General features: G+C 36.9%; 2 protein-coding genes across 3 annotated transcripts in view; one reads left to right on the top strand and one right to left on the bottom strand.

Annotated features, from left to right (window-relative positions):
• Positions 1-22: 22 nt before the first annotated feature.
• Positions 23-27,867, bottom strand: part of LOC108749425 (very-long-chain enoyl-CoA reductase-like) — a 101,111-nt gene continuing 73,266 nt past the window's right edge. The window contains exons 3-8 of one of the 2 annotated variants that reach the window (XM_018488126.1): positions 10,534-10,793; positions 4,409-4,519; positions 3,827-3,910; positions 1,103-1,413; positions 568-977; positions 23-470 (exon numbers count right to left, since the gene is read on the bottom strand). In XM_018488126.1, coding sequence (XP_018343628.1) covers positions 343-470; positions 568-977; positions 1,103-1,413; positions 3,827-3,910; positions 4,409-4,519; positions 10,534-10,793 — 1,304 coding nt within the window. In that variant the 3' untranslated portion in view covers positions 23-342. Of the gene's footprint in view, positions 471-567; positions 978-1,102; positions 1,414-1,554; positions 1,603-1,671; positions 1,972-3,826; positions 3,911-4,408; positions 4,520-10,533; positions 10,794-27,867 lie in introns of those variants that run through there. The other variant, XM_018488125.1, reaches the window with a different exon arrangement.
• Positions 20,166-27,867, top strand: part of LOC108749424 (facilitated trehalose transporter Tret1-2 homolog) — a 73,872-nt gene continuing 66,170 nt past the window's right edge. The window contains exon 1 of the mRNA XM_018488124.1: positions 20,166-20,300. The gene's annotated coding sequence lies outside the window, so the exon portion shown is untranslated. The remainder of the gene's footprint in view (positions 20,301-27,867) is intronic.

Below are 27,867 nucleotides of genomic sequence, written 5' to 3'. Positions count from 1 at the left end.
ATATATGTTTTTTTATATTATAATTATATACGTATATATATTTGTTCAAAGAAATAAGAGCGCTGTATATCATGCCATGTTTGTAAGATATAGTATTTCATAAAACAGAAATGAACCTCCCCCTAAGACTTGTATAAAAATAAAAAATTGGAATTAAAATGCTTATATATCTTTTGTTGTTTTACAGATTTCATTTTATACTAGAAATTGACACTATTGTTGATCACATGTTTGTCATAATCGCTAAACTTAATATTCTTTAAAAAAAAAAAATAAAACAAAACCAGTAACAAAATAGAATCAACATGGTATTACCGATATTCTGTAAATAAATGCCTTAATTTAAAGAATGAACGGAATAATGGCTTTGCGGTTTTTCGGATAATGCGAGAATTCTTTCTTATACGCCTTGTGCTTGCCCAGTGCCCACACGGTCATTTGATATGCACCGGCAAGCGTGAACAGACCAGCTGAAAATTAAAACATAAGACTCGTACAATTGTTTCATTTGCATTCGATGTTAAAGATCAAATAATCATAAATAAAATTTTAGCTGTATAAGCATACCTGGAAGACACGACGTCATTACAGTAAAACCGATCCAACTGCCTATCTCATACGTGTAATTAGGACAGGAGACAAGTAAGAAGAGTGCAGTGAAAGGATTTTTGGTCGGCATCGGGACTTTCCTGACCGTAGTGCCTGATGGTCTCAAATTCCTCAGAGCTAAGTGGATACTGAGATTGCCCAGCTCGCACAGCACAAATATTATCGATCCAATATGGAATTGGAACTTGGAAGGAGCTGTATATAATGGATGGTTTGTGTGATACGCCACATACATAGCAAAAAGCCAATAATAGGAGCAATTTTTGAATAGGTTACGCAATGGCATTGTTGCATGACTAAAACGGTGAACAAATATAGTCTCTAAGAGACGTTTAGCATAATGTATCGACCAGGCACCTGCTGCACATCTACAAATAGAAAAAAAATTGCTTATGTATAATAAGCACAACAAAAGAAATGTTTATATAAAACATACATTATATATGTATATAGATTATAATTTTAATAATGTTACATAATTACAGTGACTTACTTAACTATATAGTGAAAATTACTGGTATCCACGTTTCCATAAAACAGCCAAGGACGTTGATACAACCAAAGGTATACCACTAGAGGTCCTGCATATTCCAACAGGAATACAGTCTTCCAACCGATCTGAGGACCGAGATCCTTATAATACAACTTTCCACCTGTTTTCAGTGACAGGGATTTAATTGTTTCTGAGTCAGACAATGATTTTCCCTTAGCATCCAATCTCAGACTCTGTCTATTGACATTTGCTGTTTTTTTTAATTTATGCAACTCCTGTTTCACTTCGCCTATCGTAGTGTTCGCATTTACCTGCAATAAAGATACACGTCATGTAACAAAATAAAGTATCGCAGATCCCTTTCAAAAAACAATCGATCAAATTTCGAATTATCATATTCCGTTCAAGTTTCAATTAATTATCCGATTTTACAGTTATTGCGCTTTACTTACATTCACATTGGCTATCACCTTCGACGATTTCATCGACAGTATTTCGATCTAAAAGTAGAAAACATGATAAGTGCAATTGTCGAACTCACGAATCCTTCGCGTTTCACGAATTCTTACCTCCATCTTCGTCGATGCAGACAACTCTCATGCGTAGAGAACACTATCTTTTCGCACCGCGGTCGCACTTCTTTTACAGTCTGACCGGCCACCACCGTTGCTCCGGTCAACTTCGATTCTCCTGTTGTTCGGTTTTCGTCGTCTGGAGCAATTTCCTGCGGTTAGCGCCGCGTGGCGTCGTATTCGCAGTCACGTGATTCCGCGCGGCCCATTTTTTTTCGATGACCATCAACATTCCGTTTGTTCCTTCCAAAAATCCGATAAGTGAGACGCGGCGATAACCCGCGTCGTCGAGGAAAATAAAATTAACAATTTTGGTAATCATTGAATTGTCGCCAGCTTGTATAACAAATGCAATTATCGCCGGTGATAATCCGGATCGCGTATGCATAAATGATTCGATTTACAATTATGAGTACAAAATTTGCATAGCGTATGCATAATTTCATTACGGAATGACGCGACAATTCCACGTAATTACATACATAAAGAAAAAGCCATAAAAAGTAACGCGGATAAATACTCCGTTTAAACATTATTTTATCTTCCTTCCTGATGCGCATGGCGTGATCTTTATATAATCACGCACGCATAACGTGTGATTTATGATAATTATGTATAACAATATTTACATATAGCGTATTATTATTAATACATTGTACATACGCATAAAACAGCACATTAATCTATTTACGTCATAAGATCAATGACATATATCTTCGGTCCGGACATATTATATAAAATTTATTATTATTAATCTAAAATGTTTTTTTTTATTACAACATTATAACTTAATTGTATTCAAAGATTACAATTAAATTATAATATTATATTTAAAAGCATTTGAGATTAATGATAATGTAAGGAAATGTAATTAAAGTTTGTTTGTGTACAATATATGTGTTTAATTACGATGTTTCATCATGGAAATAATTATTGCATAAAACTGAAAATTCCAAGTCATCTAATTAATTTACTTAATTCATAACTGCGCGGAGGTAGACCTTTGAACTGCCTTGAACATTGGTTTTACACTAGGAAGAAAGAACAGTGTTAAGAAAAGATCCACTTTTGAGAAATGTAAAAAAACATAGTGAATTTTATACATTTCTACCTGCTGAATACGATGCTATTAGTTTTTATTGAAAATGTGAGGCACGTCATTTTTCAGGTTAAAGGCCTCCATTGTCATTAAAAAATAGAACTATAATCTGAAAAATAACGCAGTATCATCATGCATAAATAAATACTAAAATTAATGTTATTGACATTAATAGGAAAATTTATATCATACTTTATAATATAAACTGCAGTTAAATTTATGGTAATAGACCTAATAATATCTTATTATAAAAAATTATTGAATAGGTTATCTTTTTTTAGCGTGCTATTTGTAATTGAAAAATAATTTCAAAAGATTATAACGCACACATTGTGTATGTCGAAGAACACAAAAAATGTACAAAAACACATATAATAAGAATGTATTTTATTAGAAATAATATTTATTTTTAAAGTTTCACAGTTGACAAAGTTAACTTTACCGACAAATGACAATAGATTATTTTATTGGCTATAGTATTTTATCAATACGCGTGACTGCTCCACTAGAGTTTCTCGAGTTCTCTCATAGATAGCGCATCGTGTCACATTGCAAAAACACAGATTTTGCAAAATGCATTTTTGGAATCTCTATGATTTCCGAAGTCATTAAGTTATACGTTATAAATTAAATTAAATATAAAACGGAATGCTCAATTTTTTTACAGTTCGTTTATAAAAAATAATTGAAAATAGAAAAGGAAAATTGAAATGCGTGCGGAAATAAAATAAAGAGTTGAATCGATAAAAATCTCGATATTATCTTATTTTGAAAACATTTAGATATCATTTTGCATACAAATTGTGCTATTCTAAAAAATTTTTATTAATTATATATATACTAATAAATAATATATAATACAAATCTCTAGTAATAAAATTAACATGAGCAAATAATATTCGAAAAATAGTGATATCGTTACAGATATGCGCAGACCACAATATAATAAATATTAGCGGGATCTACAGAATTCTCGATCGATCTCATCGTTAACGTCATGTCGTGAAATAAATAATGCGGCCCAAGTCACCACGATGGCTTCTTTTAAATTACTCCTGTGGCTTTCCTGTATTGACCGAAGTGTTCTAGATACTGTTGTATTGTGTCCATCGGCTGATAAATTTCGTTCATTCGATTCTACAAAATTTATTTAAAAAAAAAACTTAATTACATATCGGGTCTTTTTCAGCAAAATTACTTAAAAGTTTTATTTTCAATACATGAAGAAAACGCTTTCGTTGAATCTAAAAATTTAATTAGATATAAATTTGAAAGTAATTTTGTTAGACCAAAATAATTAAACACTCTCTAAAATTTTTTGAGTGAATTTCGAAGAGTAAAATGTCAATCTTAAAGATTGAAAATGCAGTCAGGTTTTTTAAGACTGACTCAATTTTCACTCTTTAAAGTGAGATTCCATTCTTAGATTATTCTAGAGTGAGATTCTAAAGAATTTACAGAAGGATTTAAGAATCTCGAGCATGATGAGCAACGCTGCAACAAATTTTGACATTTTAGCAACCAATTTGTGTGTTCTATCGACAAAATTATTTTCAAGTCTAATTAAATTTTTAGGTTTAACAAAGCCATTCTTTCCATGCACAAAGACGCATTTTTCTAATACTAAATATTCACCTGTAAATATTGAGGAGCTTGATTAGATACGGTTGAACCCAAGAATCCCTGCAGAAATTCACGAATGAGTTCCCAAGCGCTCGCTGGCACGACGCAAGGTCTGTACTCGACCTGGGGATCCACAAATAAAAAAAAATGTATATATCACAGGATTACACCTAGTCGAGTACCATCAGATCGTGATGTATGTCAAATCAACGCGCGATATCGTTAATACTTATCGAGAAACGACGACTCATCAGTCGCGGGCGGCCACGGCTGGGTTTTTACGATCTGAAGACGAAATATCCGCGATATGAACCTCGTATGTCTCTCGCGTAATCCGGCTTACGATGTGTATGTGTGTGTTGATGATGTCGCGAAGGAATCGTGGGAGGAAACAGAATGTATAATCAGGGGCTCGCGCGACGAACTTCGATGAGCAGCGATGGAAAACGGACGGGCGCTTATGATAATCCGCTTGAAACCATCGTATGGAATATCCGTAAGTAAGCATACTGAGAGAAATGTTTTGTATGATATGTGATTCACAAAAACTTTCTTACTTTTTAATTAAAAAATTTTGATATTCCCTCAAATGAAAATTTGGTTAGACTAATCAAATTTATATATATAGAACAAAATTTTTAACTCATAAAAACTTTATTATTTTTTAATTCAACAATTTTGATCAAAACAAAATTTTTTAATTAACAAGTAAGAAAGTTTTTGTAAGTTACATATTATACAAAAAATTTCAATGCATAAATAAGTAAAGACGACTCAGTCCCCATCGTGTCGTCTTCGAATAAACAGTTTGCGGCATGACGCGGAGTCCTCTTGGGATGGAAAAGTCAATCTCTGAAAATGTCAAAAATTCGGTTTCGCACGTCGTTGGATACTATCGGCCATTCGGAAAACTTGACGAGAATCTGGATGTGTCAGGATTGAACGGGGATATATACGGCAATATTGATGTGGGGATGTCGGTTTCTCATCCTATTTTCAATTCTCTCTCCATTTCTCTCCTTCCATTCCGCAAGCCTTATAGCTTCGGCTATGTTAAGGAAGCTCGGCTAAAAGTTAATATCGCTGGAAATTGGTACTTCGGTCGAGTAACTCCATAAACGCGGAACGAAGTTGGAAAAATGGGAAACGCGAAGATTCACCGAAAGGGAGAAAAAGAGTGGCGGCAAAACTGTTATTCTTCGACTTATAAAAATTTGCTCAATAATTTTAAATCTAAAATCCAATTTCACGAATTTGTCCGGACGATAAACTTTTCGCGCGACCGTTATTCTTCATAAACATTTTTTGTAGGAGAAACATATTATTGATCTATAATATTTACAAGATATAATAATAAACGTGGAGGATATTACACGATTGGCTGCGCAAGACTTTTTAGAAATAAATTAATAATAAAGGTATAATATATACGCTTAATTTCTTTTACTTTAATTACGTCACAGCTGATTCATTTATCAGATAAAGTTTCTCAGGTGAAACTTGGAATTCTCGAGATTATTCTGGACCCAGGGACGCCAATTAAACGAAAATCTGCGGAATTCGCCAGCAACTCGACCATGCATGGCCGCATAGCGATTCGAAATCACGGACGAGATGACATTATTCCGGACCGAGCTACCACATTCAACGGCAGCAGGGTAAATTTCGATTCAAACGATAAATCGCGATTGCAAATCCGAGAAAGCGCGAATCGAATCGGGGATGCGTTTGTCACGCGAGTTACGCAACCCAGTTCGCTCCGCGTGCTAAAAAACGGCGAGTTGGAAAATTTGTGTTAAATTTAACACGATCCACGTGTTCCAAACGATCCACTCAAATTTTTGCCTTAATTTAATACACGAATATATTAGAAAGTAGCATAAATATTATGTAAAAATATTAAAATACAAATATAACAAAAAATGTAACACAATTTGTACTGAAAAAAAAATTACTATATCTTAGTACAAACTTCTTTAAATAGTACTAAGGAAATGTTTACTTTTTATTGAATAAATATTTATTTACTTACAATAAAAAAAATGATAATTAACGATTTTTGTATCAAATAAATATATAATAAATAAAATGCTATTTTGAGCCGACACTGGTTATATAGTGTGTAATTTAATATCATTTATTCTATATTCTTCTTATTTATATAAAGTGAATATTAAACGTATATACGTATTATACGTTTCGACCTACGGTCAAGATCCTCTTCAGTACAAAAAGATATATTAACAAAATTACATAATGATAGCGCATAAGAGTATAAACTATTATAATAACACAAAAAGCGAGAAAAAGAAAAATATTTTTTATTTTAAAAAACGACCGACCCAAAAGGTTAAAAATAATTTAAAAAGTGCTAACATTATATAATATTATGATTTATACTTTGTTATTTATTATTTATATTTTTACTTATTGCCTTTGTAAGTACATGTTCTGTTGCCCATTGTTTCTCTCAATTTTCATTTTACATCTGTCTATCAAACAGTTATGTCGTGTCTAATATCTTTAAATTTTGTCTCAGTAAGTGAACTAAAATTGGATTTTACTGTTATTTATATTAACTTTTTAATTTATTCACATTTGTATTACACAGTAAATGGAACAGTTTAATGGAACATGTGCAACAAACCTTATAAAAACAGATCAATCTTGACAGTAATGTAAGTTTTTTTTTACCGTTTTTCGCGTATAATCTCATGTTAGCATTTTTTAAATTATTTTTAACCTTTTGGATCGGTCATTTTTTAAAACAAAAAATATTTTTCTTTTTCTCGCTTTTTGTGTTATTAGTTTATACTCTTATGTGCTATCATTATGTAATTTTGTTAATATATCTTTTTGTATTGAAGAGTTGACCGTAGGTCGAAACGTATACGTTTAATATTCACTTTGAATAAATAGTATTAAAAAATACTAATAACCAGTGTCGGCTCAAATTGGTATTTTATTTATTATTTTTTAGAATTTTCTTTAGAGCCTATTGATTTTATCGTAAATAAATATATGTTTACACGCAATAAATATTTATTTAGAACTACTTAAACAAATTATTTATTAAAGTTTAATATTTTTTTCAGTGTAAACAAATTGTGGAAGCATATTTTTTGAATAAAATTAATATTTATAATATGTTAAATTAACAAAAATTTTATTCATTTATCTCAGAATTTACGTATTAAAACATTATTTTTATATTATTTGTTCGCTCACTTATAAATTGTGTTATTTTTCTAAAAAAATTTATGAATATCAATTTAACACAAAAAATTTAAATAACATAATCATTATGTTAAATTAACGCTTGAATATGTTAAAAATTCAACACAAAATTTTAAGTGGATCAATTTCAACATAAACACAAAATGTGTTTTACTGTGAATGAAAAGTTTTTTCTGGGTCATGAGTGTTTGCGATGTATGTTCAACGCGCTGATAAGTGATTGCAGTCAAGTGCGGGAGTCGCAGCGGCGAATAAGAGGGCGGAAGGAAGGAAGCGTTCGCCGTTGCTGGGGCAGGAAGCCGTCCGGGAGAAAAGTGTTCGTTCGGAGGTCGACGAGGGAGGCAGAGCGAGGGAGCGAAGATTTAACGCGAGCCCCTCTCTCTCTCTCTCTCTCTTTTTCGCGAGCGCGGGGGAGTTTCACCATTGAAATTAATGGGGGGAGTCGGGGGTTATCGTGACGTATTTGACGTCGCGGTCGCTGTACAAACGGCGCAGTTACCGATACGAATGGCTGCTGCTGGAGCATTTAAAGCCGGTGTCGCGCTGGGGGTGTGTGTACAGGGTACACACGCGAGCGTGCAATGTACGTGTCGCTGCACAGCCGGATGAATCTGTCGAAGGGGAAAGGGCGGCTGCGGAAGATATACAGGAAGGCGCATCATCGAGATAACGCCGCGAAGTCTAGGTGAAGATCGCCGATGCGAAAAAAGGGAAGGAAACAACTCGAGATTTCTTTCATGATTCTTGAGAGTAGGGCTTGGAAGTGATGTCCGCGCATTGTCCGTTGCGCCTACTTCTTGGGGTGAAGAAATGCGATCCGCAGGAATATTTATTCAACTACTTATACACTGAAAACAGATTTGCTGAATCTTAATAATACATGTATTTCTTTGAATAGTATCTAATACATCTAGTACTAATACATGTCTCTAGTACTTCTAATACATGTATCTAGTACTAAGTCCGTTTATTTACAGTAAATAAATATTAACTCAATATAAAAAATAATAGTTAAGTCAAATTAATAATTTTTGTATTAAATAAATATGTTTATATTTAGTAAATATTTATTTTGAACTAATATTTATTAAAATTTAATATTTTTTTCAGCATGTTCAATCTACGCGATTTATGCGAGGAAGTCAACATATTAAGCTATTTAGATGAGTAAAACTCGTTCGATCTCGCGAATTAATAATTCGCAAGCCGATTAAGTTGTTAGATAACAGGATATATTAATGGACAAAGCAAATACAAAAACGATTTAATTTTAGAATATATGCTATATTAGCGTAATTCCGTGTTAAACGTACATAGGTGCTCGACAAGGCCTCGAGATATCGGCGAAGCGAATACAATTCGTAATGACGTTCCGTATCGGTATGCGCGTATATATCTTGCATGTTTACAGATATCTACGCGACAAGTGCATCCGAGTGGCATCCGATAACGCTCGTGTGTGTACGTGAGAGACACGTTGCACGCTGATGCGTGCCGAAATCTTCGCACATGTCTGCAATCTTGCTTCGATCCGCATAAAAATGATCTTTGATCCGACATTATTATATAACCCAATTCTACTCGTTAATTACGAAGCATCATTACTTTATCTTATTAGCATATCAATGATTAAAAGCAAGAAAAAACCTTTAATGACAATTAGTTTTCAAATTTATTTTTATCTACTACACAAAAAGAACAATTTTGTTGAAATATCTACAAATTTAGTTAGATATAGATTTAAAAGAAAAAGTAAAAAAATTATTTATGTTGAAATAAGAATTTGTAAAAATTTATAAAAATGATGAAAATATTCGCTTTTTAACTCCTTCTTTCTCTAAAAAGATTTTTTTTAAATGTTTAAAACTTTTAAAGACTGATACTTTTTTCCCTATGATTTCTACATCTACAGGGTGTCCCATTCATCACCGGTCGATTTGAATTTCGCGCTATTTTTAAAATGTCAAACCGATTAACCTCAAACTTCACATATGTCATCTAGACAGATGGGAAATTAATCATGGAAAAGTATTATTAACTCCCAAGTTTGTACTTTTAAACAAAAAAAAAAAAATTATCAAGATTACTTCAACCGTTTGAGTTTTATTCAAAAAGTAGATCGATCGGTGATGAATGGGACACCCTGTACTCCTTACTGTATGAGAGAGTACGTATAAAGTCGAATAGGATCGATGTAGCATCAGTAGGACGATTTATCGTTAGCATCCGGACTTAATTACTCGATTATTCCTCTGTTCTCTAGATCAGCAGTGGTACGCCAGCGGCATGAAATATCTCGGGCGTGCCGAGTTTGACGCGCGAGACACGTATTCGCCATGAGGACATCAAAAGGTGCGTGGGTACCCATGTTCCATTTCTAAAATGTACCTATTGTATAACTGGCATACACGATTTACGCGGGTGGAACTCTCTTGACCGAGTTATCAATCGATAATGCACGCTCGTCGCGTGAATGACAGAGAAGACAACGGAAGCAGCAGGGGACTCAAAATGTCTCTCCCCAAAGAATTTTTTACGGATTCGGGGGATCAGAAAATCGACGCCGTTCACTTCCGGATTTGAATGACACAGAGAACAATCTATCCTCCGTTTTCCGAACGATCAAAGAGTAAAAGCAAAATGGCAATCGAGAGCGAAAAGCGATACGAGCTTTCTACGTGGAGATAAAACAGATTTTAGCGTGAGGAAATTTTTATGAGGGAATCAAGGCCGAATTAAAAATATCGAAAACGACGATCCGTCAGAGAAACGAAAACGAAAAATATATCAGTTTAAAGAGCTGAAAATCGAGGATCAAAGGGGGACAGTTGGACCGATAATTTTTCGACGTTTTAGAGAGTTTCTTCTCTTTTTGAAAAGAAATATGGAGTGTCACTCACTTCTACCAAGACGCCTTTGAAATTCTGGCTCATCGTCACGCTGCCCAATTTGACGCAGAAGTCGCCAATCTCGAATCGCGGCCCTTTGGATTCGATCTTCGTTTGCTTCTTACTGGTGTAGATAGTCGTCATTTTCATCATCAGCAGATCGAACAAGCCGTCCGCTATCAGTGGCACCACTTTGCTGCCCGACTCGAGGAGGGCGAACACCGAGGCTGGCTGCTCCGAATTGTGCAGCACATGCACGGTTCTTTGAACGCCTGTAAAGTCACGAGCGTCGTGTTTAAGTACAAATTTTGTTACATTGTTCAACAACTATATGTTAAACTGTACAAGGAGTAACAAGAAATAATAAGCATCAGACTCGAATTGTTTGAATAAAAGCGACCCTTTATTACCGTTAATGTATTGCTAGAATTTATCTTCATATGTCATCAAATAGAAATGAATCAAGATTTTTTGATGAATAGAAATGAATTTTGATGAATAGAATCAAATTGAATTTTATTTTTATCTTTAGCCATTAAGAAAGTAAGATATAAAGAAATGACAATAAGACCTGGTTAACTTGTAGATTAGACTTAACGTCACTTAATGATAAGTAAAATTTGTATTTTTCTAGCTACGATTAATCACTAAACTGGTTTCGTAGTGATTTAACGAGATAAGTAACTTTACAAGTTACTTACTATAAAACCATCAGTTCAGTGATTAATCGTAGCAAAAAAAAGTCAAGTTTGATCAAAAGTTAACCAGCACATGGACGTCCAGAGGAAGGGGGAAGGGGGAGGGCAAGAGGGAACTTTGCCGTCTTCCCATGGTCGAGAAACGCGTGTTGAATGAAAGCGCGTTTTAGAGTGATTAGTAGTAAAGTGATAAACAAATTTAAGCAGGACAAGAGGAAATTAGTTTTTCTGTTTGAAGAAAGTGAAAAAATATAAAATTAATAAGAAATAAAAAAAGTGCTAAAAAATAAAAATAACAAAAAAATTATAAAATACAAAAATACAAAAAAAAACCCAAACAAACGAAATGTCTTTCTTAATATACATCTACCGTATTATGGTGAGGAAGGCTTTTAAAAAGTATACACATTAGTGATGATGTACAATAACCTATGGACCTGAGAGAGGTGAGTAAGAAATATTTAACAATTAACAAACAAGAAAATGTGTAGTGATTTTTAAAAATGTAAAAATTTCAATTATTTTAATTTTTGACTAAATATAATTAAAAATGTATTCTGGTATGAGAATAATGTATTTCTATCATCAAATTTACGATTTATTAATAATAATTAATGTAAGTAATTATATTTTAAATTATATATTAAATTCTAATTTAAATTATATTTAAATTATAATATAAATGATATATTATTTAATAACCTCTATGTATTTATAATTTATTCATTATTATATTTAAATTTTGTTTATATTACATCGCCTGAAAAAGACGTTATTTCCATACATATACCGATTATTGCGAAGAATATTATTAAGTCGTCTAAAGGCTTAGGACGTTCTTACGGAATGCAAGAGATTCAAATTTGACTCCCGGCCGAGGTAATATTTTTCACAATAAATTATATTTAAGATTTTTCGGCAAATTAACATCTTTCTAATATAATGCCTGATTGAGCGAATTATTAAAAATTGCTTATCAATTTAATGTAATTTAATTTAATTTGTGATATTATATTACAGTAATTTAATTACGTTTATGTACGAGAAAACAATTCGGCGCTCAGTTCAAATAACTACAAATATGGTATATATGTATGTACTATACGTATATAATTTACATGAAGTATCAAAGCTTCGACCGGTATAAGCTTCTAATTTATCGATTGTGTTTCTCACATTTAAGCCTATTCTACAATGTGCTCTTTGTTTCCTGTTTCTTTTTTACCTTTTGCTTTTTTCTCCTTTGCAACTGTTTTATCAACAATTGTATTTTTTGCTACGTATTTCTTGTTTCTTTCGTTAACTTTTATCTCGGGCGATATAAAACAAAAAACCGGATAAGAAGCAAAGAGACAAGATGTAAAAAATAACAAAAGGTAAGCAACAGAAAACAAAAAGCACATTGTAGAACAGGCTTTACGGTCTAAAATAAGATTCTTAATGTTAAAATGTTTCCCTTTTTTTGCCTTCTTAATCAAAAACGATAGCTCAACGGTTGTTAGAGAAAGTGCAATCCATTCGGCTCTTTCATTTTATACAACTATATACTAGACGCGGTTGCTCTTGCATTTATACGTGGGAACGGTAATTAACATCCCATCTAATTCAGGCTTCTGTACAATGACGAACAAGAGAATCGCAGTTTAAAGGCAACCATGTGCAAGAGTGATGCCTTAAGCGATGCGTGCATTATGTCTTCAACGACGGAAGCCCCATGTGCATGTATATTATGATCGCGAGGTAAAGTCAGGTGCAGCTTAAACTTCAACCCCGTCGTTGAAGTTACATCTTGTCGGCTTCTCCGGGATCCCAATATTACGCGAGTAATAATAATTCTGCTTAATAACTAGGCCGACAGTCAATTCCGCGACTCGTCGCAGATTGCATCGAGTGAACTATTAGCAGCCAAGATAAACTCGTAATAAAATTCGTTCGTTATGAAATTAGAAAAAAAAAAAGAGGAAAATGCATCACTGGAATGGTTATGCCATTACACGTCCATTGTTCATCCGCAAAGCAGAAACATGCGACGAGTTTAAATTTACGACGTGTGAAACTCTTCTGAATATTCATAATTCGTCCACTACCGCCCCCGCTCAGCTACGTGCTTCGTCCACGTAATGGCAGGGTACGGGTGTAGGCCTTAACGTATGAATAATTTATCTGTTAAATTATAACGCGCCCTTTTAGCGCAACACATCCGAATGACACGATTTTTCATCCTGCGAGGCGAACGATCGCGGACAGTTTTATGCGCTCTAATTTCGGGTTGCCGGCCAATGTATTTATCGTTGCGGTGATATTCGATCTAACGCCTTGCGGGATGCTCGGATACCATTTCTACGTATCTGTAACGTCAAAATCCAACGTCATTAAAATCAGGCATGGATATGGAACAATAACGTCGTCATATAAATAAAAATCATTCTACTAATGAACAACAACGCTGCTGTAGTTGGCATATTTCTGATATTTTGTAAAATTGTTATCGGAAACCCGGAACCGGGAATTGCGCCGGTCAGATATCATTTCCACCTGGTATTGCATCCCTGTCCATGTAACGCAAATAATTCGGCTGGCACGGGCGAAACGTAATTCGTGCTCGTACTCTAAGCAGCTTTACGCGCGTTCTAATACATACGCGGCTTTTACAAAACGACGAACGTGTATATCTCGTGTTCGCGCTCGAACGACCACAGATTAACGAACGACCGGATTGCTCTTACTCTCTCTCTCTCTCTCTCTCTCTCTTTCTCTCTCTCTCTCTCTCTCTCCATCGTCGAATCGTCCTCCTTCTCCTCCTTACCCCCTCGCTGCAATTTGCACCAACGATCGTACGGTACTATGACGCGCCGCATGCCGCATACCGCATCGTCTGCATCGCACGTTATGCGGCGCCGTTACGCGAAACGCACCGCAGGAGCCGCAAACGCAGATCCCGTCGTCATCTGCGATCTGCAAAAAAAGGGGGGGGGGTGGGGGAGGGAAGAAAGACGAGTAAGATATCTCTTCCATTTAGAGATTCTTAATAAGGAAACGCGTGCTATCCTGCAGAAGTGATATTAAAAAAGACTAACGTTATATCTCGAAAGATCAGGTTTGAAATAAGTATTCTGGATAGTCAAATCTCGGGATCCTACGGATTTTGTACACCCAAACACGGGATCGGAAAATGTTTGGTTCATTTTAACTTATAACCGTTGGACATCTCGAGAATAAGTACATTTTGGGAAAAAGAAAAAAATGTTTTAAATAAGAGTTATAGGGTTTGAAGAGGACACCATCAAATGAGTTATTTAGATTTTAAATCTAGGGACTTATTGGCCCACTGTGAGTTAATAAGTCCCTGGACTCCAAATCTAAGTAACTCATTTAGATTCATAAGAGAGATTTGATAATTTAGAACACCTATTACTTTCAACTGATAACGTTAATTTTCTGATATTACTTTTGTAACGTAGCACGTTTCCTTGTAAGTCAGATCGATCCTTCTTCTCTCCACGGAACATCGCCTATAGTTCTTGAATGATTAACGGTTGAGAATAATGGGCTTCCGACAAATTGAGGATCGAGGAAAAGAGAAAGAACACGGATGTACGGTAAGATCTTCGGTTAATTTCAGATGGATTTTACTTGGATGGAATTTTAACGTGGAGCTCTCTCGTACAATGGCGAAAATATATTGCATAATTAGGAGTAACAAATGGTAATGCCTTTTCGACGTTCTGAGACTGAGAAAATTGTTGACCAGAGAAGCTGCCGTAGAAGCTGATTTTCTGTGTCATATTTTGTTTATATGTCAAACTGCAAACTGATTTCTCTCTTTCCCTTGTGTTTTTGACGCACGAGCTACTCGATTTAAAATTATTGCTAAAATTCCATTATTCGTCTCTGAACGTGCATTCATTAGTATGAAAATACGTTCGAACATAATGCAATCACGCATTATCGTCAAACGCATTACTTTGATTTCGCCAGTCATGCGACGCGTGTCAATTATCAGGAAATAATACCGAGAACAGATAATGTTCGTTTGTTATAGCTATATAGCATTTATCAATCGGCCGTCGAAATGCAGTATTTTGCTAATTCGTTTGATAAGAGGCGAAAAATTATCGCTGACAAAATTTTCGCGTTCATCAAGTTGTATCCATCTTAATGCAAACATTATTTAATTATATACGGACATACAGAAAATATAGACTGTATTTAAATATTAATTACTTTTTTGAAGTATTTCAAAAATTCATATATCCAATCTATCATATATCAAATCTATTATAAGTTCATCACAAGCGTGAAAAATTCATTCAAAATATATTCTGAATTCTAGTGAGTTTAATATTTCTCAATCAAGATTACTAAATTAAAATAAATTCAATTTGCTTATTATACTCGTATGTATAAAACCTGTTTTCATAAAATGTTAAAATATTTTTCTGAAAAGAAAATAAATTCTTTTATTTTAAATACATAATAATAATTTTTCAAAGATTGCTCTGTAAGTACATTTTTTAAGACTTTATCGAGAAAATATTTTTTATTAAAAATCTTATCTTGAAGATTGTTATTAACAAAGAATGTTTTCTTAATAATACTTAAAAGTACTTAAAAGAAAAGTACATTAAAATAAAAATACATTCAGTACTTAATCACTTCTCTTAGCAATAAAATAATATTTTTCTATCTATATACATATATAATACACAATAGAAAAACATTCAAGCGTATGTTTACACAAAACGCAAATGTAAAAATATAAGATGGATCGTTCTTAATGCAAAACAGATATATTAATCGTATAGACTCAGCCAACTAATTATCCGTCATATATTTTCTTTCGCTTACATTGATGTTTCCTCAACGAGAAAGCGATAAAATGTCATTCGCTTATAAACGTAATTTTTAAGAATTTCACATCGCATCAGATCGCGTTTCATTTCCCATATCTTTCTCTCATCGACGCGTGTCCGTGGTAATTAATTATTTTTATTGAGCCGCTCATGCTCCAGGTTGCACCTGCTTTGTCGCTCGCTGAGCTCCAATTTCAAGCTGCAATGAGCGCCTTGCCGGAATCGCCGCCGCTCACGAAGGGGGAGAGAGACGTTATTGATGAAGCATTACTATATAAAGCGCCGCATTATTCGTGCGATAAATCAAATGTAATTTCGGACGCGTCGCAAAATATACGTCGGACGGGTTGTACGCTGTACAATGCCTCCGGAGAGCCTTATAATTAAAACAAGAGCGCGGAGAATTTGTGGCTAGAAGAGGAGATGAATTTCGCAATTATTCAGCTTCCGGTTCGTGCACCAAGAATATTTCAAAATGCATCAGTTAGCGATAGAATGAACTAATCCCGGCACACAAATCGCGAAGTCGAATTTTTATACCTATACCTATAAATAAATACCTAAATATTACTAGATTTTTAATTATTAGATGGAGTTGCTCAAGAATTTATGCGTATTTTTAAGAGGAATTTAAAGATAAATTCAATAATTTATGCATATTATTTAAGAGGAATTTAGAGATAAACAAGATAAAACACATTTATCTAGTTGATTAACATTCCTTATTTAATGATTCTCTCTAATGTATAATACAAAAATTTTCAAAGAGAGTGGCTGTTTCTTTGTCGGTAAATTCTCCGGAGATAGAATATGGTAAATACTCGTGTAATATAAATTTGTTAATTAATACGACGTAAAATATTTAATGTTAAATGTGAACGTGGCGTTACATTTCACAACAGGTATCTTCATTATGTTCAATTAATATATTTAAGTTATATTATCGCGATAGCGCGGCTAATGATTGATCGATATTTGAAAAAGCGTTCTACTTAACTTAATGTAATATTATAGAAATTGGACGAGTGCACTAAAAAAAAAATCTTAATATATATATATATTTTTTGAATAAATAAATAAATGTTTACTTACAATAATTAAATATTTATTCTATTAAAAAGTAATAGTTAAATTAATACTTTTTGCATCAAATAAATATATATTTAATATTTTTATATATTATATTTAATATTAAAAATTAATATTTATATTTAGTAAATATTTATTTAGAACTATTCAAACAAATATTTAATAAAATTTAGTATTTTTTTCAGTATGGGACGGATGGGGATCGTTTTCTTCCCTCTCCTTTCGGTTCTGCCGCTGGGACAGAGGGGAGATTCGCGATCGCTTTATTAAAAGTTTCAGCTGCTACCCAGCGGTCTGTGCAACGGACGATCCACCACCCAGTGAAAGTTCATGAAGTCAGTACTTTGTATCATCAGCGAGCGGAAAACGATGGAGAAATCGCGTTCGACGTCGGAGATGCTCGCGAATCTTGATGCGTCCACATCTTACACGCGATATTATTAATAAACCAAGGTGAAACCTTACAGATAATCACAGATTTATCTTGTCGGGTTTGTAGTCGAGATGTATCAAGATATCTGCAAATAAATTTTTAGTCGTGTTCCGTGATACGTCCGAATCGAAAGCGGTCGAATCGAAGCGTGACATCGTTACGTGAGAGCGCAATTCTCTCTTGCAGAGACGAGAAACAATGACGTGTGCAAAGCAGTTTGTCGCGATATCATGACAAATTGACGTTCGAATGTTCGGGCGGGTCAGTCGAATTGGCAGGCGCGAGGACGAGATTTCTCGATTAGTTTCGACCACGCGGGGATTCCTTCAATGACGAGAATTTCGGCCGTGATGCGGTTGGGTTGGATCGATAAAGAAAAAGAAAGAAAGAGAGAGAGAGAGAGAGAGAGAGAAGAGTCCACCCTTTTTCGATTCCAGCCCTCATCTCCTCCCGTAGTTTGTGTGACGTAAACAACTTGGAGCATCACAAGGCGCCATTGTATTTTGGACCCCCAGGGGATATTCCGATTCACCATATATATCCACCCCAATTCCAAAACGTGGAGCCCAACAGGGGGCTCAGGGGGGAGGCTACGAGACTTTATTGTTGAGCAATTTATCCTCCATTCAGCTCGTCGAGAAAGAGCTTTTCACTGGGTGTGTCCGCGTGATCCTTCCCCCCTTCCTCCCTCCCCCATATTTTATCGAGACATTAATTAGAATCAGCGTATGAAGTTGTTACGTTTACGATATTATCGCGACCCCGTGCGCTCGTTTTACGAGTGTAATTCAAGGATAAAATTATACCGCGCGTCCTTCTATATCGTCGTTACATTCGTCGGAGAACGTCCAGTGAAAATGCAAAGTGTCGCATCGATACGTATCTCGTTATATCTCCGTCGCGCGAATTAATTAGCAACTATTTATACTGGTCTCGGTCTCGGACGGCGTTCCATCGTCATGAGGTGATTCGCTCGTTCATAATCTCCTCGGATCGATCCGGATTAAGCCGTTGTACACAAGCTGGTCGCGATACGTTAAATCTCCCTCCGATTCTCTAAGTCCCGGCCTTTTATTTCCTCCCTCCAGAGAGTGTGTCTCATGTAACAGACCGCAACACAGACGCGTATAATCGTTCGCTTTTAATCGTATTTACAATCGCGATCAAATTGCGAACGTAGTGAATCTAAATACAGCCGCAAATAAAAAGGATAGCCCCATCTGAGGCACAAAACAGGGTTGCCATAAATTCTTCGTGCCTAAAATTCCATAACTCTTCCCTGATTTCCATCAAAATTTCATTATTTTTCCTAACTTTCAATAATATTTCGTAACTTTTTTGTATTTCTGCCTTAATTTGGAATCCATTAAATATTTTGCTGAGAGTGCAATTTAACATAGCAATGTAAATTACTATTAATGTTGCCAACACTGTATTTAATTATTAAATTAATAATATTTCAAAATTGTGTAGGTGTGATGTACGCATATATCCCAACTTTTTTAAAACCAAGAATTCTTATTTTCCAGAAAATTCTTTAACATTTTCCTGATTACCCTAATCTAATATTCTGCAATTTCCCTGACATCTAGTTTTGCGGCAACTCTGGGACGTTTTTCATCCAACTCTCTTTACCAAAGAAATTAAATACTCTTGGATGTTTCTCTTTCAAAAATTTTATTCTCGGCACTGGAAACTTCTGATGTATCGAGTCTTTATTCTAGCTCGCGATGTCCTTATACCTAAGTTATTCGATTTCAGAAAACTCCGGATCTCGCCCTTCGAGAAACGGGAAAGTGATATGTGCGAAACGGACAACTAACAGCCACTTAAAAAGCGAAGCATTACATCGATTGAAAAATATACGCCGGAAACTTTCCGAACAGGCCGACAAATGCCACCTACTTCCGTTCCTTCCTAACCGTGGGGCGCCTCGACCTACCCTTTTCCGTACATTGTAAGGATCCCCGATCCATCTGAACTAACCCAGACCTAACCCAGTAACTCCACTCGCGGTCATTGTAACCCTGAGGCAGTCCAACCCTCCCTCCTCCCCCTTCTCTCTCTCTCTCTCTCTCTCAACATCGCGTCTCTCCGGGTTTCCTCTTCACAATCCCCCCCTTTCCCCTCACCCCCTCGTCCCATACTTACCCCCGCACGTACAAAACATGCGGCGGTGGCAACGGGGTGGTTGTCGGGGGGGGGGAAGGGGGGAGAAGGGGGTTATGCGCAGGGGGTTTTCGTGCGCGATGCCACAGCCAACCCGACGGGGTAGTGTCTAGGGGGCTGCGTTCTCTCCCTCTCTCAGTTGGCCGCGATTCATCGCCGGGTATGTACGTCCCGGTCGTCGTGCTGGCCGGGTGGCACGCCAGCAGCAGGTCGAGGAAGCGCGAGAGGGTGGACTTTGGGTCGCGCTTCCGTCGCAGCCCTCGTTCTCCACCTCCTTTTCCACCGTCTCCACCTTCGGTTCCTCTACCTTCCGCTTTCTCGCGTTGTGTTCCGAGAGAGGGTTAAAGTATCGCTTCGAACGATACACGATTCGAACGGGGGACCTTTTTTCCACGTAGGAGCGAAAACAGCGCTGCTCTCGCGACCGCGATAGGTACAACGTTGGTGCCAGACCGATGCGACGCGAGTGCGGCGAGCTGGTGATACTGACGCACACCGAACAACACAATACACGCACGCTGAACAACAACGGAAGAGGTGTGTGCAATAATGAAGAAAGTAGACGCGGGTATCTCCGTAACTGCATGGATGCTGCGGTATAACATCTCGAAATCGTTATATGAAATTGCCTCGAGGCTTGCGACGCCGAAGGTCGAGATCGTGCGATTCACCGATCGATTGATTTCACGATCGATAAAATTGATCGGGCTTTCTTCGATCTCGTGATGTGAATTTTTCGCTTCGAAGTGCTTTCGGGATTATCCCGTTCCCTTTGGTGTTCCGGAATCGCTCCGGAGTCGTTGGGAAATTGTGCAGGTAGCTGGCGGATAAATCGGGCGGAGAGGAGAAAATCAAACATCTCCGGAAGCGACAGTGTCACATGATCGATCGTCGACGTACGCATAATAATTGCCGAAGCTAATGCGACGGAAGTTGCACTTGGTCGCTCTCCATTGGTCGATTTGCCTAGATTCTGGCCGTCGCTCGATAAAGCGACGATCAGAAAGAATTTACTCGTGCTCGATTAAAGAGGAGTGTTTCGGATCCGATAATCTCTGTAGAAACGCGAGACTACTTCTCGGCGCGACAATTAACGCTTCGAGGGAATTTCTTGAATCGCGCGACCCATGAATTAATGGAGCATTTACATTCCCGGGGAAAATGCGAGAAGTAAATGAAATTGCGGAATCAATTGCACGCGAAATTTCGAACCGAGGAAAATCAGGATTAAATGACCAGCAGCTGATTGATTAACCATTAGGTGAACGCTTAATCGATTCTGTTCTCTTCCTCTCTCGTAAAAACAAAAACGATCGAGAAATAAGAAGCGTCGTAAAAGCTACGAAAGTGAAGAGTTATAGAACGAATCTTTCCTGTTTGCGCAAAAACACTTAATTAACAAAGTTAAAGATACAGATGAAAGATAAATGAAAATGTTCGTTCGTTGAATTATTTTTTTTTTACTAGCCTTGATATATTAAGATAAGCATTTTGGAATAATTACGAGTGTAAGAACTGCCAATACGATCAACGTGTGTCTGTGTTTGGGGCTAATACGGTAATCAGATCTCGTCGAGCACGGTGTGCCTCAGAGAGAAAAATTTCCTTTTACCGAGGCAAGCTTCTTAAAGACAGGATTTAAATTCATCCATCTGTACATCCGGCTTTCAAAAGTTGAATCTTCGAGTTTCCCTCTCTCGTATAGCCTCAAATCTCAAAATTAATAAACGCTCTCTATCCACACATCCTAATATTAAAATATTTTTTTAAATATTTGTGGACTTTCAATAATATTTATCTTTCGCGGTGTCGGAGACCTTTTTCGCGTACATAACACTGAAAAAAAAAATGCACTAAATTTTTAATAAATATTTATTTATTCAGCACTAACTAGACTAACTTTACACTAAATAAATATTTACTAAATAAAAAAAATTATAGTTAAATCAAATTTATAGTTTCAAATAAATATACCTTTGTATTTAATAAATATTTAGTCAATTCAAATATTTAGTCGCAAGTATTTACTGAAATTTCGAACATTTTTTCAGTGCAGTGGAATTGGGAAAATAGTTCATTGCGTCGCGCGCAAACGACCAAGTGCATTCGCGTCGCTGCGGATGGCTTTAACGATTATACTCGTTACGCGGCCAAAACCGGCGGATACGGCGTGATCTCGACCTCGCGAGGCTAACAACTCGCGCCTCTCGATTCCACAGAGCGTTCGGGAGGAGAATACTCGATCCGGCCGATAATGGATGGAGGTGAACGCGCGAGTACATTTCGCGGAACGAGTATCAACGACGAACGACGAGCAAGACGGCTTTGCATAATCCGCCGCGCGCCGATCTGCCTCGTCGAGGAGGAAGCGGTGGACGGGATGATTCCACACGGCGCGACGAGGATCGCATTTTTATTACGACGGTCGATCGCGCGATCGGTTGGTCCTCGGTGAAGAGAAGAGCGAGAACGAGAGAAGAAGATCCCGCAGAGGAGATCTGGTCGCGTGGCACGGAACGAACGGATGAACTCTCGTCGTCGATTCCGCGAGACTGAAAAATCGTGGTGGACTGGTTGCCGCTACAGGGAGGGAGGCAGGGAGAGGAGATCTTTCCTTTCTTTTTTCTTTTCTGCCTTCGCTCCCTTTTAACGGCGTCGCGCGCGCAATGCGCGACTACCAGCGGGGAAGGAAGTGCATCTCGTCGAAACCGGAGCAAGGTGATTAATCACCCGCCGCTGCGGATGCATTGACCAGTCGATGCAGCTGCACCCGCGTGCCGCGACTCGCCCACGCAATCTTCTCTCAGTCTCGTCGTCTCGCGGCCGATCGGGGAATGCATGAGAATCGCACGGCGTAGGTAGGTGAGACGCTTTATTCGTTGCGAGTAAAGCAAGAGAGATTAGAAAACCGGCACGGAATCGCCAGATCGCGGGGCTTAGTCGTCGATCGGTCATGGATCTCACATTGATCTCGAGGAAACGCCGTGACTAAACGGTATTGGGATGATTAATGGTTTTTTGCGAGAGATGCACGCGACGATATCGATGTTACACTGTATCGGAGTTTAAGACGCGGGTTTAAGGCTATGCCAGCGAAATCGTTTACGTTTGAGGCGCAGACTGCGATTTCTCTTTTACACATGTGTATATTATAAAAAAAATTATTAAAAAAAAAAAAAAATAGGTAAACATCTCACTGTGTTAAATATTACAAGAGCGATTGTAACTCAACTCCCTTGAAGACGTTTCAATTAATCTTTTTGTTGTTTTTAACCTGCATGTATATTAAAATGTGATTAAAATGGAATCAATCCATTTCTGTTAGTTCCCAAGTAAATAACTTTATTGACATATACATTTGGTAAACTAAATTTCAGTCAGATTTAATACATTCTTTTTAGTTAAACCATTTAAATTTATTGTTTTAGTTAAATTAACGACATATCGAGTGAGATCGGTAAACTTATAGAAACGATTAAAAATCACTCAAATTGTGTATAACTTAATATATCAACGATTTAACAATGATTATTTATCCGAAATTAAAATCTGACACGTAAAAAGGAAGACTTGTGAGAAATTGGAACGGCGAGATAAATTGTATCAATAAATATAAACTAACGGGAAACGCTCTCGGCGCTGATTAAAGAGGCATAGCCAAGAGACAAAATGAGAAATTAGTTTTCTAATTGGCTGGAAAGTCGATAGATATCGATGCGAATTATTTTCGATGAAGGGACACGGAGCGCGGTTTGGGTGTCCGGGACGGGATCGCGGGGCTTCATGTCGCTTTAAAAAGAAGAGCATGTCGGTGCAGTGTTGCACATCGGTCCATCGGTAACAGCTGCATCATGGACGCGCGCGGCGTCGCGTCGCGTCGCGTCGCATTGTCTCGCGTCAGCAAAAATTCACTGGCACGAGGGGCTTACTTATTGTACACCGGCGCGACCTTTTCCCCGCCGTTTTATATCCCGGTCGCGTAAGCTCCGGCGATGTGCGAGGTTTATCATACGATTTAATAGCGTTCTGGAAGGTTATTGGTCCGTACAAACTTGGAACGTTACGAGGGATTTAGAGAAGAACTCCCACTCTTGCTCTCTCTCTCTCTCTCTCTCTTTCTCTCTCTCTCTCTCTACCTCTACCCTGTAGATCCTTTCATTTTACGTTCGGCGATCGATCGAAGAATTTAATCTGCAGAGAAAGAGCAGACCGGCCGCTTTCTCTCTCTCTCTCTCTCTCTCTCTCTCTCGTTTCGTTATCAATAGCGACCGCTGATTTTCCGCTCCACGGCCGGAGGCGATAACATTAAGTTACGCGCTCGCGATGATCGTTAAGTTATTACAGTATTTATCATTTCCACTGACACGCCATAAATATTTTAATGCGATATGCATTATAATCTCAACGTGGATAAAAAGAAAAGCTTTAAGTCTACTTTAAATTGGACCTCTTTAGATTAGGATCATTTTAAAGCTTTAAATTCCGTTATTTAACTTGAGCAGAATAAAATTCATAAAAATAAATATTAAATTAAAAATGACACGTATGATAGTGAACTAGAAACGAAAAGTCGATTATACAATGACTGTGATGAAGAATTGGTAAAATTTCCGCGAGGATTGCACGTCCATTGCTGATGTCGATTAAAGCAAATGCCAGATATCGACCTTTACAGAATGGAATATCAAATTCCACGTCGCGCGGGGCTCCGATGCACTGACCTTCGCAACATTTGTGCCCACGACGATTTTTGCACGGTGCACTTTTTCATAAGGCGTCCTCGGCACTTAGGAAATGAAAATCTTGAATTCTCGATGCCCCCTAAATTCTAGCATGAGGTTTCTGCGCGCGTACGTGCGTGCGTGCTTGCATGTTAATTTAAATTAATCGTCGCTGCAGCGACAACTGATTTAATGCGTGGCTCAATCCGGCCTCTGACACGTTCACGAGGGATGAGTTACGGTAATTCGCGTGCAAGACAGAATCCATTTACAATGGAGACATTTACAGAGTAGATACACACGCGCGATTCCGCGTGGGTGTTTAATGCACATCGGGGCCTTTGTGTTCCTACACTCTATCTGCATTATCGTCGCGTGTTGCGCGATTTTTCGCGAGAACATGATTTCTCTGTTCCGCGTAAAATCACGGCGATCACGCTCGCGATAACCGTGCGGTAAAATCGGTAAGATTAATGTTCGCAACACGTGGTAAGAACATACCGTATCGCACAGTCCGTTCGCTTATCAGTCATAATTAATCCAAAATCGATAATAATATTGTAATATTCTCAGATAAATGCAGTGCACAATGGACAGAGTTCTTTTCCATTTCTACAATGATGAGCAAATTTTTTAAAATTTGATTTCACTATGCGATGAAATGAGTAAAATTTATTTAATACAGCAAATGTACAATAGCTGACAAAAATTTTCGCTGAACGTATAAAATTTTACAAATAATTTTTGTCAATTTGTTTCTCAATTTATATCCTAAATTATTAAAAATTTTTTATACTCAACTTAGAAACGTAACACTTCAAATATCATATATTACAATAAATATATTATTAAGTATTTGTGTGTGCTTGGACTTTTATTTGTAAAAATTTTTTTATCTGAAAATAAGAGCAATACAATAAAATTATTTATTGATCGGAAACTTTTGACAGCTACTGTATATATGTCCAGTAAATTTCACAATATTACAATTCGACTCACTGATACGCGATTATTCCTTCGTATGACAGGCTTATCCGGCTATCCTCGGCTTACGTGAGAGAACTATGGTTGCTTTTTTTTTTTTCAAAGAAAATTCGTAATTAAAATTTGGAGGCACGTTTCGGACCTCACACGCGCGAGAGATAATTCGAACACGCGAACGTGCGATGCGTTTGTAAATCGTACATCGGAGTGTGGCGTCGATAGGCGAAAAGTAAACGAAAGACGATCCTGTATACACGTATCTATGTCTGTGTGAGCGATAAATTTCGGATTCACGATGCTGCAGATTGCGCTTGTATAGTTGGGCGTATGTATGATGCTTCCACCAAAGTACTTTCCACTTTCCTCTCACTGAGTTTATGGAAAAAGTTTCGTTTCAGTGCCGGTATATAGTCGTCGTTTTGATTTTTCGCGTGTGTAACGATGAAAGAGGAAAATGACGATGCGACTCGAACGAATACTAAACTTAGGTGACAAGCCAATTACTCGGGAATTCAATCGTCTACGACGCAACAGCTCACAGAGAAAAATGTATAGTGCAAGAAAAATGTAAAGTTTAGAATTCAATAATAAATTTTATGGAATTGAAAGATTTATGTAGGGACATGCACTTACTTACATAAAATTTCCTTTCTTTTCTAATAAATAATCGTTGTATAGCCATATAGATACTTTCTACATTTCGTAAAGTAAATCTCTAAATAATACATCTTAATAGAATTTACTTTATCGACGAGTATTTTTTGCCTTACTGCTAAAATTTACTTTACTGCGCAATAAAAAATACAAATGTGTAAAGTCTTGTGAAAGTTACTCGTGCTTATCAGTCATGAGAATAATATAATTTACTGTAAAGTAATAACTGGATTTACTATAATCGTAATGTACTTTTTACCTACGACATTTTTACTTTCAGGCACACCGAGAAAAAAACATATCCTAAATTTCAATAAATATTTATTAAATATAAAAATATATTTCTTTGGTACAAAAAAACATTAATTTGATTTAACAATCACTCTTTTTTATTAAGTAAATATTTATTTATTGTAAATAACTGTTTAGTTGGCAGTATTCAAATAAATATTTATTTAAATTTAGGCTCTTTTTTCTCAGTGCAAGTAAAGTTTGTCATAAGTTCGGCAAAAATAGCCAGAACATTTTCACTAGTCTAGTAAAGTAAAAATTACTCAATCATTTTTCTCCGTGTAGGATTTTTCCTCTGCATTTCAATGGAAGACCTATAAGTTGCTAATTGCGGCTAATTAGAGTTAATGATAATATAAACGAGCAAGATGAAGTAATTAGTAAATATATAGGTGCTGAGGAACAACAAACGAGGCAAATTGCGGAGATTTAATCTGATGAGTGGTTGCAAAGATACTTGATGGTAATATTTATCGCGGAAATATTTCTCGAGCGAAAAGGTAATTCTGGAAACGCGAAAATATCTCGGCATTCGTTCGTGAATTCAGTTTGCGGTCGTGATGAAACATCGGTGAATGTTCGACGACGGCGCGACGACCGATCGACATCAATAAACTCGTAATTAGACCATTCATAATGGCGGATCCGGCATGATTTAACGGATCTACGGTACATCGTCACTCTTTGCTCCCTGTTCACAAAAACTCACGTGCCGCGCGTTGCAATAGGTTTCCGATTGAGTATAATTGAACGTGACGTTCGAGTAGCGTTTCCCGATATTAAACAAACACGCTAACGAATATCATTCACGGTTATTACATCGACGTCAAATACAATCGAAGCGACCGTCGTGCACGTCGAAATGCCCTATACGAACACGGTTAACAGTATCCTGAACCGTGGAAAATATAACTGTGCACACATCATAATAAGTAGGTAATTACAACATCGAATGAGCAATACGCGGGACGATGGCAATAACGGCAATAACGATTATTGGATTTTCCGATCGCCGAGCATTGTAACTTTCGCACATTCGTGAAATCCGGCGAATTTTTCGGCGAAGGAGATTTCGTGAATTTTTAATAGAATTATACTCGCGACGATCGATCGACTCGCGAGAGATTCTCGCTTGTCGGGGATTTATTATCGCGTCCAAGTAATTCTGATCGATTGCGAAGTCACGCGGAAGTGCCTCGTTTCATTCATGCATAAGAAGAACGGATTGTCGTTTTCGTGGCGCGCGATTGCGGTCGTATCCTTCACGCGACGCGAATGGAAAGGTCGCCGCGGAGAGACACCGCGTTGTAAGATCTTCTCGTAGCGGTACAGGGATCGAAACTTTTCAGCCGGCCAGAGCCAGCCGGCGTCTCATAATTTATTCCTCCGCGAGCGAGAAGGAGGAGAGAAAGAGAGAAACGCTTTGTAGAAACCATAGAGTGTAAAGAGAAGAA

The sequence above is a fragment of the Trachymyrmex septentrionalis genome, unplaced genomic scaffold (genome assembly GCF_001594115.1).
Source record: "Trachymyrmex septentrionalis isolate Tsep2-gDNA-1 unplaced genomic scaffold, Tsep1.0 scaffold29, whole genome shotgun sequence".
NCBI classification, from domain to species: Eukaryota; Metazoa; Arthropoda; class Insecta; order Hymenoptera; family Formicidae; genus Trachymyrmex; species Trachymyrmex septentrionalis.
This window is presented reverse-complemented; position numbering and strand designations above follow the sequence as displayed.